Genomic DNA, 12,153 nt, shown 5'->3' with positions numbered 1-12,153 from the left:
CTGGGGTTAAAAGCGTGCACCACCACCTCCCAGCATGGGATATGATTTCTAAAACATCAGTGTCATTATGCTCGTTAGAGCTGACAAGGGTAGATGGTGATGGTTGTACTAGAGTTTCGTTCTCAGGCCCTAGTCTACTCTAGAGAATTCCTGACAGAATTGGAGTCAGAGCGAGCAGACTTCTGAAATAGTGGGCTGTTTGAAGCCTTTTGTGGGGGGACTACAGATTCGCCCCTTAGTCTACATCAGCACTAATGCTTTTGTCAGCCTCCAAATGCCAGATGGCAGAGGAGCAAAAGGTGACTGGGGAAGGATGCTGGCCCCAGGGTTTGGCTTGCTGCAGGTGAGGATGGGATGGGGGTAGGAGAAGAGCATCTTAGGTAAAGAACACAAGTCAAGCTGTGTGGGAAGGGGCTGCTGTGGGAGGTGGCATGGGTATTGGTTTGGGAGGGCATTGGCCTTCAGAGCTTGACTGGGACTCAGGATGCTTGTAGGGTCCTAGACAGAGGCAGAGCTTGTTAAAGAGTTTGGGTAAGAATGTTTTTGCAAAGTCCTGATCAAGCTGCAGGGTACCCACAAAAGACTTGCTTCCCTGGTGGGTGCTTTGGAGCAGAGAAGGATGTCTTGAGTGACAGCTTCTCTCAGAGACACGGAGAAGAGTGGTAGTGGGCAGACACAAAAGTAGAGGCATCAGGACCACTTGGGGGCGTTGTGTTGTCTGGCTGTGAAGTGGCATGCTTGGACCTGTGATGGAGACAGAAGGGTAGATAGGCAGACAGTGCGTACCGTGCGATGGAGGATGTGGTGGTTTGAACAGGTATGGCCCCCTCAGACACATGCGTTTAAATGCTTGGCCCATAGCGCACGGAATGGCACTATCAGGTGTGTTCTTGTTAGCACAGGTGTGGCCTTGTTGGAGGAAGTGTGGTGTTTTGAGGTCTCTTATGACCGAGCTATGCTCAGTGTGGCACACAGTCTCCTGCTGCCGCCGCCTGTGGATCAAGATGTAGAACTTAGCTCCTCCTATAGCACCACTTCTGTCTACATGCCTCCATGTTTCCCACCATGACGATAATTGACTAAACCTCTGAAGTTGTAAGCCAGTCCCAGACCCAGACTTGCTGTGGTCACGGTGTCTCTTCCCAGCAATAAAACCCTAACTAAGACAGACACAGAGCAAGTGCGTTGGAAGGGCTCCTGCGGTCCTTACGTTGTTTAGACACCGTGCTTTTCCAGCCTGGCTCCGCCGCCCCCCCCCCCCACCCCCAACTAGAACGTACACATTTATTTACTCACTGAGCTTGGGCAGCTTAGCTTATCTCTTCCTTTGAAGTCTACCTGGGATGTCTGGTGTTTTCTACTTTTGGAGACGAACTGAGATTTGGGGCTCCTGTCATCTTTGTTCTATGACTAGATTTGACCTGTTGGCGTTGCCGCTGGGGCAGGTTGTAGTAAGATATTGCCAGTAGTATCTTATCTAAGGTCATGTAGTTCCCTGGTTCCTTTGTTTAGGACGCGCAGTGAAGACATCAGCTGTCCAGCAGTCTCCCTTATCAGAAATGTGTCTGGGAACTAGTGAGTCAGCATAGTAGCCTCTTGGCTGGCCAGCAGAGACAGCATAGAGTCCCAGCTTTTCTCTAGTAACTGTCATCTGTCCGCCTGCCCATCTCAACTTTGGTTAGCAACCGTGGACTCTTGTGCAGATTTTAATGAGCTTTGTTATTTTCAGCTCTTGTCAGATCAGAAGGAGCTGCTACAGAGAAGCATACTGATCAAAGCTGCCGGCCCTTAGGAAAACGTTGAAACGAGAGGCGTAAGAATTAGGGCTGCAAAAGCTCAAGGTAGAGCTTGCTGGAGCCTTCTGTACTGGGGCACAGCCGGGCATATAAACCTGGCAGTAGACACAGCTGGGGTCTAGAGCTGCAGGCCTGACTGGCCTAGAGCTCATAGCAGAGCATGGGCCTTGAGCTCTCCATCCACCTGCCTCCAGCATCCAGGGTTGGATACAGACATGTCCAGCACACTCTCCGACTTCCTAGCCCCCACTCCACGTGCAGGGCCTAGAATGGCGACTGCAGGTTGACCAACAATCAGCAAGTACTCATTAAATGAGCGGATGACGGACTCTGGCACGGATGGGGAGACTTGGTTTATTTTAAAGCATCAGGAATGACTCTCACAGTAACTTATCTCCTATGGTAACCATTAGACAGCACTTCACATAATAGCAACAAAATTGTGTTTGGGTAAATGGCCTTGGAAATGCAGTTGGTTCCCTAGGTGCTGGTTTGTGGAATACATAATTTGAAAATATTGCAATGAGCGCACTCCCGTGTTTAGATTAGCTACTTGCGATGTTCCATCAGTCTGCGGTTGGTGCCGTGGCACAGCCCATCGACGGCATCTCCTTCTTGACCCCAGATCCCACCGTACCTCTCCCTGATTATCCACCTGTGCCTCACCTGTGTAGGCCCTGATGCGTGGCAGCTATGCTCTGTCCCTTGGAGATGGAGGGACAGAGGCGTGGTTACTCAGGTGAGCAGGGCTAGACCGTGCCCTCAGGGTGCAGGCTGCCTTAGAAGGAAGAGGAATGAGGCAGGGGACCATAGGCTGCTGTGCCCCAAAGTGATCCTGTGTAAAGTTACAGGCATGTGCCTACCGTCGGGGGTGGAGAGCAAGGAGTGTAAACCCTGCTCCACACGAGGAGACATCTGACAGTACAGGCAAACCAAGTTGTCCGGGGCATCTTTAAGGTTGAGAGCTGACTTTGCAGGGTAGGAGGGCTGACAGATGGCGAGCTCTGGTATAGTGGCCTCCCCGTCTGCCATCTTTGTCCTACTGGTATCCCTCTGGGTGGGGCATCTGCTTTGAGGACCCCTCCAACCTCTGCCTGGGATGCTGGCAGGGCCACTGGGGCTCATTATCCCAGCAGAAGGTACAGTGAGGCCCAGTTGATGCCATGTTGGCAGATGCGCAGGAGGCAGCCACCAAGGGAGGCTCCGGCAGAAGGATCCCTTCCCTATGGAGAGGAGCATCCCTTCCAGCCTCCACCCAAATGATAGAGGAACAATAGTGCTTGCGGTGGGGCAGCGTGGTGGTGCGCGCTGACCCCTTTCACAGGTATCATCAACTTATAATCTGTGTTTGATGAAATCATATAGTGGAGGCTAAGTCTTGAGTCCAAATAGAGAGGTACAGGTGGGGTGCAGACTGGATTCGGGGCTGGTTGGGTTGTGGGTTGTGTGGCCCTGTGTATTCAAGGCACCATGTGAAAACAAGTTTGGGTGGGGATGGGGCTTTTGGGGGATTGTGAACGGCTTAAGGTCACAGTGGGTAGTCTCTCTGGGCCCTGAGCACAGTCTCTTGCTTCCTCCCCGCCTCGATCTTCTGCCATGTCCTGCTGCTAAAGCCTTTCTTAACTAGTTCTGTCTCACTAGGAGACTCTTTAATGAAGCACCAGCTGCAGGACAGCCGGTGTTGCTTGGAACTGGCTGCACTGGAGAGCAACAGGGAACATACCTGAGGGTTGGTTGTTATGGGTAAGAGGGCAGAGTGCCAGTTGGGACTTTCCTTTCCCCCTCCACCTCCAAATTGTGTTTGTTGTCTGACAACTGTCCACAGGTCAGTTTTAAAGAGAAGTTCGAAGGAAAACATCCACAGTTTTCCATCTGAATATGTCTAGTTTTGTTTCAGCCAAATATCCTGTTTTTATAAAGCAGTACATAGTATACAATATATATATTTAAACATTTTGTTGTTGTATGTGCCTGGTGCATGCGGCATGGGGAGTGTATATATGTGCCTATGGTGCATGTGTGGAAACCAGAGGGCAATTCTGTGGAGATAATTCTCTCCTTCCACCTTTAAGTGGGCTCCAGAGATCAGGTTTGTGTGGCAAGTGTGTTGACCACTGAACCATCTTGCCAGTCCTACGGTGCATATGCTTTAATGTGGTTGGAAGCAAAGCTCGTTATGTCCCCTCGTTGTAATTCTCCTCTCTGCCGGGGGGGGGGGGGGGGCAGTATCTGGAGTGTCGGCGAGCTGCTGTTCTTTGTCCTTGTGCTAGGGACATTATTAGCTGGCTTGTTTCCCACCTCTGTCTTTCTCCAGTGGGATGGTTTGTAGAGACCTTTGTTGTACATTTCAGCCTTCTGCTTCCGTTGTTGCTTCAGAGGAGCTGGTCCAAGGAGAGTCTGCAGTCTGTAATCTAGTGGTTAGCGCTAAGGCTTGAACCCACGACCTTTTGATGTTGTTTTTGCCCTCTGCAGTCTTCATCCCCACCTGTGTCTTCACTTTGTGTATTCGCTGTAGATGAAGATGTGCAGATAAAACTGAGGTACAGTTTGGTGAGTTATTAGAATGTGAACACCTTGTTTCCTGAGGTAGAACCCTGTATGCTGAGCAGGCATACCTCCCATCCCACCACCTTCCCCTAGGGGCAGCAACTACCCTGACTTTATTGTCATTACTTCCTTACTCATTTCAAGTTGCCTTACCCAAGTGTGTTTCCTAGACTGTCTCATTGTGTATATGCCAGGTATGAGTGAGTGAGTGTGTGTGTGTGCATGTGAATGCCTGTTATTGTGTGTGTGCTTGCATGTGTGCATGTGCAGGTCAGTGTGTGTGTGAGTGTGTATGTGCATGTGTATATATGTGTGAGTGTGCACATGTGTATGTGTGTCAGTGCTGCTTCCAGGCCATGTGCTAATCTGCACTTAGCCCTATGGGAGCTGGTAGAATGCTTTCCAGTGTGGCTGCAGTTTGTGAGGAGCCCAGTGTCTCCAGTACTTGCTGTTAGGTCTTTTCCATCCCAGCCATCTGAGTGGGCAGAAAGTGGGGTCTGGTTGTCATTGTGGTTTGCATGTCCCTGTGACTGCTGATGCTGGTCACCTTCCCAGGTGCTTATCAAACCCTTGCTTATCTTCAGAGCACCGTGTGCAGCCTTTGCTGGTTCTTAGTTGGATACTTGTTTTTTCATTGTTGAATCATAATAGTTCTTCTATTTATTTTGGGCAAAAGTCTCTACCAGACACAGTTGGCCTATGACATCAACTGACTGGATCAAAACTACTGGGGAAAAAAAATTATGTCAGTACCGAGCACGTATAGACCCTTCTTGGGTCATTCCCTAAACAGCACAGCGAAGTAAGACACAACATCTGCTGTCTTAGGTGTTATGAGCCCTCTGGAGGATCTATGCCACATGACAGGATGTGCATGACTTATTTGCCATGTGGATGAGGGATTTGAGCATCTGTGCATTTTGGTCTTCTTGAGTGCTGCTGGAATGTTTCCCCACAGGCTGGAGTGACGAATCTGTGCTTTGCAAATGTCCCCGCATGGTGGACTGGTCGCCGGTGCACTTTCTTGACATCTCAGTGCTTTTGAGGCACAGATGCTTCATTCTTGGCTATCCAGGTGATCGTTCCTCCTGGTACTTAGCTTGCACTGTTGCCCCCGTCTTTCATCAACCACCTCCTAACCCAAGCTCACAAAGCATCCTGTCTGGGTGTTACTCGAAGTTTCATAGTTCTCTCTCTTCCACTGAGGCCTGGTCCATCCTGAGTTAATTCGCGTGTTCTCCACCACTTACTCCTCAATGCAGGGAAAGGCTAGGTGATGTCGGCTGCTTTCCTGTGGGTTGGCAGTGTTTGTAATAAGGAGTAGGCTCCCCAGTCACCGTCTGAAGTCGTTGTTTGTTTTCTTTGTCGATGTTCTCCTTGACACCTAGTTTAAATGTATTTGCAGTGGTGTAGATTTTTATCAGAGACACACGCCTGCATTCTGCTTCAGTGAGTGCTAATAAGCGTCCTTGCTAGTCGAGGGTCTGAGTCGTGTTGCAGGAGCTTCCTTTTTGAGAGCTCCCGAAGAACAGGTGGGGAAAGCACCTGTCATCAGCCCGCATTTGGACGGCAGAAGAAGCAGCAAGAGATGTGGCGAGGTCTTGCCTCGTTCTAAGTAGCAGGGGTGGCTGCGGCGTCTGGCTCTTGTGTTCGTGCTCCATCTGTGGATGACACCGAGCCCAGGAGTGGACCTAGCTAATATGGCTGTACTCTGTGGCAGATCTTTTGTTTTTCCTGGGCTTTAGTTAATTGCCTTGTAAAATCAGAAGGCTGGACAAGCCAATTCACGAGGGTTAGCAGATTTGCTAAGGTGGCCTTCCTTGACAGCCAGCCCAGGTGTGGCTGTGTGCTGGAGCTGAGCCCCATCTCACCTCCTTGCAGAGTCCTTGATCTGGGCAAAACCTAGCATCACATAAAGTCATTCACCAAAAAACATCCTTCTTGTAAGGAAAGAAGGAAGAGACCCGAGAGTTCAGCTGGGCCTTTAATGTTAATAGGATTGCATGGTGTTTGAATACCTTTAATTACAAATTCTTAATTCACTTAAATAAGACTAGTTAAAATTTTACAAATTTGCATTCACGTATGTAATTTATGGAGAAATGGATTTTTTAAAAACATTTTTGTTTCTTATGCATGTATCATACCCTTAATTTTCATGTCCCTGTTTGTCTTCCAGAAACATGCCAAAGGCCAGGATTTGTTCGACCAGATTGTGTACCACTTGGACCTGGTGGAAACAGATTATTTTGGCCTGCAGTTCCTCGACTCCGCCCAGGTGACGGTATGTCTTGCTGTGATTCATTTCGAGAACGATCGGCTCTTCATGCTAATTGCAGAGCCACGTTCGCTGCACACTGATAGAGAAAAGAGGAAAATTGAGATATTGTCCTAGTAATGAGCTTGGCAGGTGGTGCTGGTGCCTCAGTGAAATGCAAGCTGGATGCCTGTCAGACCCTCCCACCCTTGAGGTAGCCACTGACCTGGAAGCTATGTGCACAGAATGCCTTCTGGAAACATGTCCGAACGCAGGCTTACATGATAGGTGCGTTGCTTGTATAGGGGGAGGAAGAGGAAACCACTTCATAGACATCTTCTGGGTGGTGGGGTCTAGAGGATCCATTACCTTCTCGAAGAACCGGGGTGAGAAGAAAGCAGGTGCTGTGGGCACAGATGAACGGAAGGGAGCCCGAGGGGACAGTCAGAGCAGACCTTGGCTCTGGGAGGGGATAAGTCAGAACAGAGTTGCCTCACCTTTCTGGAGACAGATGTTAGAATGAATGACCTCCCCACACACACACACACACACACATACAAAGCTCTGTGTTTTTTTTTTTTTAATCTTTTAAATTAATTACTTATTTTTAAAAGTATTTTATGTTGTAAGGATGTCTTGCCTATGAGTTAATGTCTATGTACCATGTGGTGCACGTAGTGCCCAGTGCCAAGAAGGCTTTGAATCACCTGGGACTGAAGTTACATCCTGTTGTGCTGGGAATGGAACCCAGGTCCTCTGAAAGAGCAGCCAGTGAGTGCTCATAACTAGGCCATCTGTCATCCCTAGCGCTTCTCTTTATAAGATCAGAAGTGACTTCTTAGTCCTTCTTCTCAACAAGATAATACCTTTGGGTTTCAAAGGCAATGGATGCAGTGTATTTAGCACTTTAAAAGTGTTTGCTAAGTGGATGATGTACACCGGGTTCTACTCTAAGCATTGAAGGTGGTGAGCACAGCTGATGTAACTTGCTTGACTGGGGGTGGAGAGTGAAGAATAATTAAGGATCCAGGGAGATCACACTCATCAGTGCAAATATGAGGACCCGAGTGCAGTGTGACAGTGCACATCGGTAACCCCAGCGACGTTACACCTGGGGGGAAGTGGGGACGCTCTAGTACCCTAGAGCTCACTAGTCATCCAGCCCTGTTAATCTGTGAGCTCCAGGCCCAGTGATAAAAACCTGTCTCAAAAGATAAAGTGTAGAATGCTTGAGGAATAAACCCATCAGCCTCTACACCCTGCATGCGCATGAGTGCATGTGCACCGATACATAACTACAGCATGCAGACTAAGAAGTGTGGGGCAGGAGTAATAGAGTGCTAGGTGCCACCACGTCTCAGAAGCTGGGAATTCTGGGAGCGTGTGGGAGCTGGAGATCTGAAGCTCTTCTTACGTGGTAGATATTCCCTGGGGGTAGCTATAAGAGGTAGCTGCTCAAAACTGGTACCTGGTAACGGGCGTCACTCTCAGGGGAGATGCTGAGCCCTGAGGTGGTAGAATCTGGCTGTTGGTACTCCTGGCTACATCCTCCTGAGGGGGGGACATCACTTGGGTGACACCATCACTTCCCTCTGTACCTTAAGACTTCTGTCTTCTCTAGATTCCTTACCTTGCAACATCTTGTGCCTTCTTGGCTGTTTGATGATACCGGTTCCTTCTTTGTTTCTCAGCTGGAGCCTCCCTTTACTCCACGTTCCAGGGAGGCGCCCCCACCTTTTCCCCTTCTGCCTCCCTAGCCCAGTCTACTTCCTTAAAGTTGCCTTTGTGGCTGACCTTCGCATCCATTGAGGCCTCTGTGTTTATTTTTTCCCCCTTCACCTGGGTGAACTCAGGACTCACATTGCTAGCTCTAACCATATTCCAGGCGCTGTTTCCGCTCATTTACGCTTCATTTCAGCAAACCTCACAGATCCCCTTACTCTGATCCTTCTGACCCATCTCCCATCCCCCAGTCTCCTCTCTTTCTTGCCTTCTTCCCTGCCTTAGAGGAACCAGGGTTTGGTCCTCACTCATCCTTTGGTTCTCCTGCCCCTACGACTGCTCTCTGGCCTCCACTTGGCAACCAAGCTCATCTGTTTTCTCTGTGCCTTTTCCCGGGCTGCCAAACGATGCTGGAGATGAGTGCCCGTGTCATTTGTCTGCAGCAGCGATCATAGGTTCAGCCAAATCCAACCTCCAAGCTGTGCCTCGGGAGTAAGCTGCTCACTGAAGCCTGGGGGCCCCTGGCTGCATTTTCTGATCCTTACCACAGACCTCTAGTCAAATCCTCATGAATCCGGTCTAGCAGCTGTCTACCTGCAGAGAAGACTGGGGCTGCCTGCCCCCAAACTCCTGCGCTTCGTGCCCTGCACCACCTAGTCTCTTTCTGTTTATCCTTACTCCAAAGCTTGGGTAAAGGAGTCGGCCCGCCTCTGCCTCTCTCTTCTGCAGCACCATCGCAGTTCCTTTCCAGTAGCTTCCTGAGAACCACTATATCTGAGTTAGGGTTCCCATTGTTGCGATGCAACACCATGACCAAAGTAACCTGGGGAGGCAATGGCTTATTTTGCTTATATTTCCATATTAACAGTTCATTATCAAAAAGCAGTGGGGGCAGGAATGCACACAAGGCAGGAACCTGGAGGCAGGAGCTGATGCAACGGCCATGGCCACCTTGGGGTGCTGCTTACTGGCTTGCTCTCATGGCTTCCTCAGACTGCTTTCTTATAGAACCACCAGCTCAGAGCATAGCACCACTCAGAATGGTGACCTTCACATCTACTGAGGCCTCTGTGTTTAGGCTGGACCCTCCTCGATTGACCACTAATTAAGAAAATACTTTACAGCTGGATCTTATGGTGGCATTTCCTCAATTGAGGCTTTCTCTGATGGCTCTTGCTTGTGTCAAGTTGACATAAAAGTAGCCAGTACAACCATGTTCAGAGTTTCCCTTGTGTCAGCAGCCTCTGGCTACTCCAGCCTCTGACACTCTTGCGCCCTTCACTTCACCCAAACTCCTCTCTACTCTGCCTTAGGCGAATGGTGCTTTTAAGCCCACAGCCCTGTGGCTGGAATCCGTTCTCAACCCTGTTTCTGGTTTCTGGTTCTGTCTCATCCTCTGGTGGCCTTCAGACAGGCTATCTTTTCTCTCTGTTTCCCTCACCTGTAAAGTGAAGTTTGGGTCCCCAAACCTAAGAACTCTCAGCCTTCACGATAGTGGCTAGTCTGCAGGCGCGTCTGTGCCTGGGTCTCCTTCAGCTAGAAAGCCATCATTTTTGTCTTTAACACTGAGGGCCTGTTGGCTTGCCATCATGTCCCAATCCTCAGGGGAGCCCTCTCCTGCCATTTAGCTTCCTGGAAAGCCTTGGATGTGACTCTGTTACGAAAGACTTGGCCATTCAACTCTGCCGACTTGGCTGGCAGGCATCCCCATCATTGTGCCCTGTCTCCATGTAGCAGGAGGGATGTTCACAGCAGGACCTGGGTGTCCTGCCCAGACTAGACATCTACAGGTGTTTTGGCTCTGCTGGTCCTGAGGATGCGTCAGGATCTTGCTCTACAGACATGAGCGACTTCCTATAAGGCAGGCGTGGGATGCCCATCTGCTTTCCAGTCCTATCTTTGTTTTTTTGGTTTTTTTTTTCAGGTGATTCTATCACACACTGGTCCTGGTGGTGCCAGCCCGCATCTGTGCCATCCTGTTGGCCCCTTCCCCACCCCCACATGTCTCACTCTGCTCAAACTTCTGGATGTTCCTCTAAATGGTCTCTACAGACCTGCTGACCCACTCATGGTTCAGGAAATATGTCCTGAATTCTTTGAATGTTTTTCTTCTATGTAAACCTTAGAGCTTATTTGCCTTGGGTTTTGTATTTGTAAATATGGAGAAATTTACCTGGGGACGTGGCTGAGCAGTGGAATACTTCTTGCTCTTTCAGAGGACCAGGGTTTGGTTCCAGCTCCCACATGACACTGTAGCTCACAACCACCTGTAACCCCAGTTCTAGAAGATTCAGTGTCCTCTTTTCGGTCGTGGCATACCATGGACACCTCATGTGGTACACATAATACACGCAGGCATTCACAATATACACAAAAGAAATGTATCTTTAAAAATTAAAGCTAAGCAGCCAGGCACAGTGGTGCATGCCTGTAATCCCAACACTTGGGGAGGCAGAGCTAGGCAGCCTGGTCTACAGTGAGTCCAGGACAGCCAGGGCAACACAAAGAAACCCTGTCTCAAAAAATCAAAGAAAAAAAAAATTAAAGTTAAGCAGATCTTTCTGACTATATCCTAAGGCTTACCACTTCTTCTTTACTTGGGAGCGAGGCGCACACCATTGTGGGAGAGGCGCCTGTGTTTCTTTTCATGTTATGGGAAGCCTTTAGGCTCAGGTGAATCAGAGTAGCACGACTTAGGCACCAGCTTTTCAGTTTCATGTCTATGTTCCTTTTCTGGTACATGGTGCTCTTGAGCTTCTGGTGTTACTGTCTGTAAAGCCTGTGTGTGTGTGTGTGTGTGTGTGTGTGTGTGTGTGTGTGTGTGTGAGAGAGAGAGAGAGAGAGAGAGAGAGAGAGAGAGAGAGACAGACAATAATATATACAGGGCAGGACTCAGGAGTCATAGAGGAGAAAAGCTTTAGTCTTCTGGAACATGCTTGTGGATCTCCGGCTTAGTCTGTTTTGTATTGCGGTAACAAAATACCTGATGCAGGTTCCTTTATAAAGGAAGCAGGTTTATTTATCTCACTGTGTTAAGACACTGATAGTCCACGATGGGGTGACTATATCTGGATGGCTTCTGAGAGGGGTCATAATACATTGGAAAAACAGAAACAGAGGCAGTTCTGTGTAGAAGAGGCCATGTATATGGATGGGGTGGTCTTACTTTATTTATAACTACGCAGAATTGATTCAGTCCCCAGGAACTTAACCTGGTGAAGGTGGGACTCTGTAACCCCATTTCTTTCTACCAGGCTTTACCCCTTAAATGTTCCAATATCTCAACAACACCACACGGGGGTGGGGAGCAAGCTTTCAGCACGCAAGCCTTGGGAGCAAACCTTATCCAGACTGTAGCGTCTCTTCTCTCCAGCTGGGTAGGGTGGGGATAGGACACAAGCCACCAAGGTGAGTGCACTGAGAAGATGCAGCTCACTGGAAGTCACGAGCCTGGGATGCCTATGGGAGAATGCTCAGTAGGTTTAAGCCGCCCTTTAGAGACTTATGCCGGGATGGCTGCTGGATATTATTGATTTTCACGGGGTCTGGGAGGCTGTCAGATGCCATGGGAGGTATTTGTGGGAAGGAAGGAAGGAGCAACAATTGGGACACTGGGAAGGAATGAGCCATTGGAAAGTGCTTCTTGCCCCACCCTCACCGCTCCTCAGGTACTCACATCCCCACCCAGCACTGACATGGGCGTCCGTGGGTTGGGGCGGCAGGGCTTCTGCCACAGTACACACAGTGTACACCAAACTTGTATCTCCAGCTCCTTGAAAAGAGCCTCGCCTGGTTTCCATGGTACCCTGCCCAGCCCTGAAGCAACTGTCA

General features: G+C 49.4%; 1 protein-coding gene across 4 annotated transcripts in view; it reads left to right on the top strand.

The window, feature by feature from the left end:
- Positions 1-12,153, top strand: part of Epb41l4b (erythrocyte membrane protein band 4.1 like 4B) — a 149,332-nt gene that overhangs the window by 32,079 nt on the left and 105,100 nt on the right. For all 4 annotated transcript variants that reach the window (XM_051162278.1, XM_051162264.1, XM_051162272.1 and 1 more), the window contains exon 2: positions 6,523-6,627. In XM_051162278.1, the coding sequence (XP_051018235.1) occupies positions 6,523-6,627 (105 nt within the window). The remainder of the gene's footprint in view (positions 1-6,522; positions 6,628-12,153) is intronic.

This window comes from Acomys russatus, chromosome 2 (genome assembly GCF_903995435.1).
Source record: "Acomys russatus chromosome 2, mAcoRus1.1, whole genome shotgun sequence".
Taxonomy (NCBI): domain Eukaryota; kingdom Metazoa; phylum Chordata; class Mammalia; order Rodentia; family Muridae; genus Acomys; species Acomys russatus.
The sequence above is the reverse complement of the archived record's forward strand: the minus strand, read 5'-3'. Positions and strand labels throughout refer to the sequence as shown.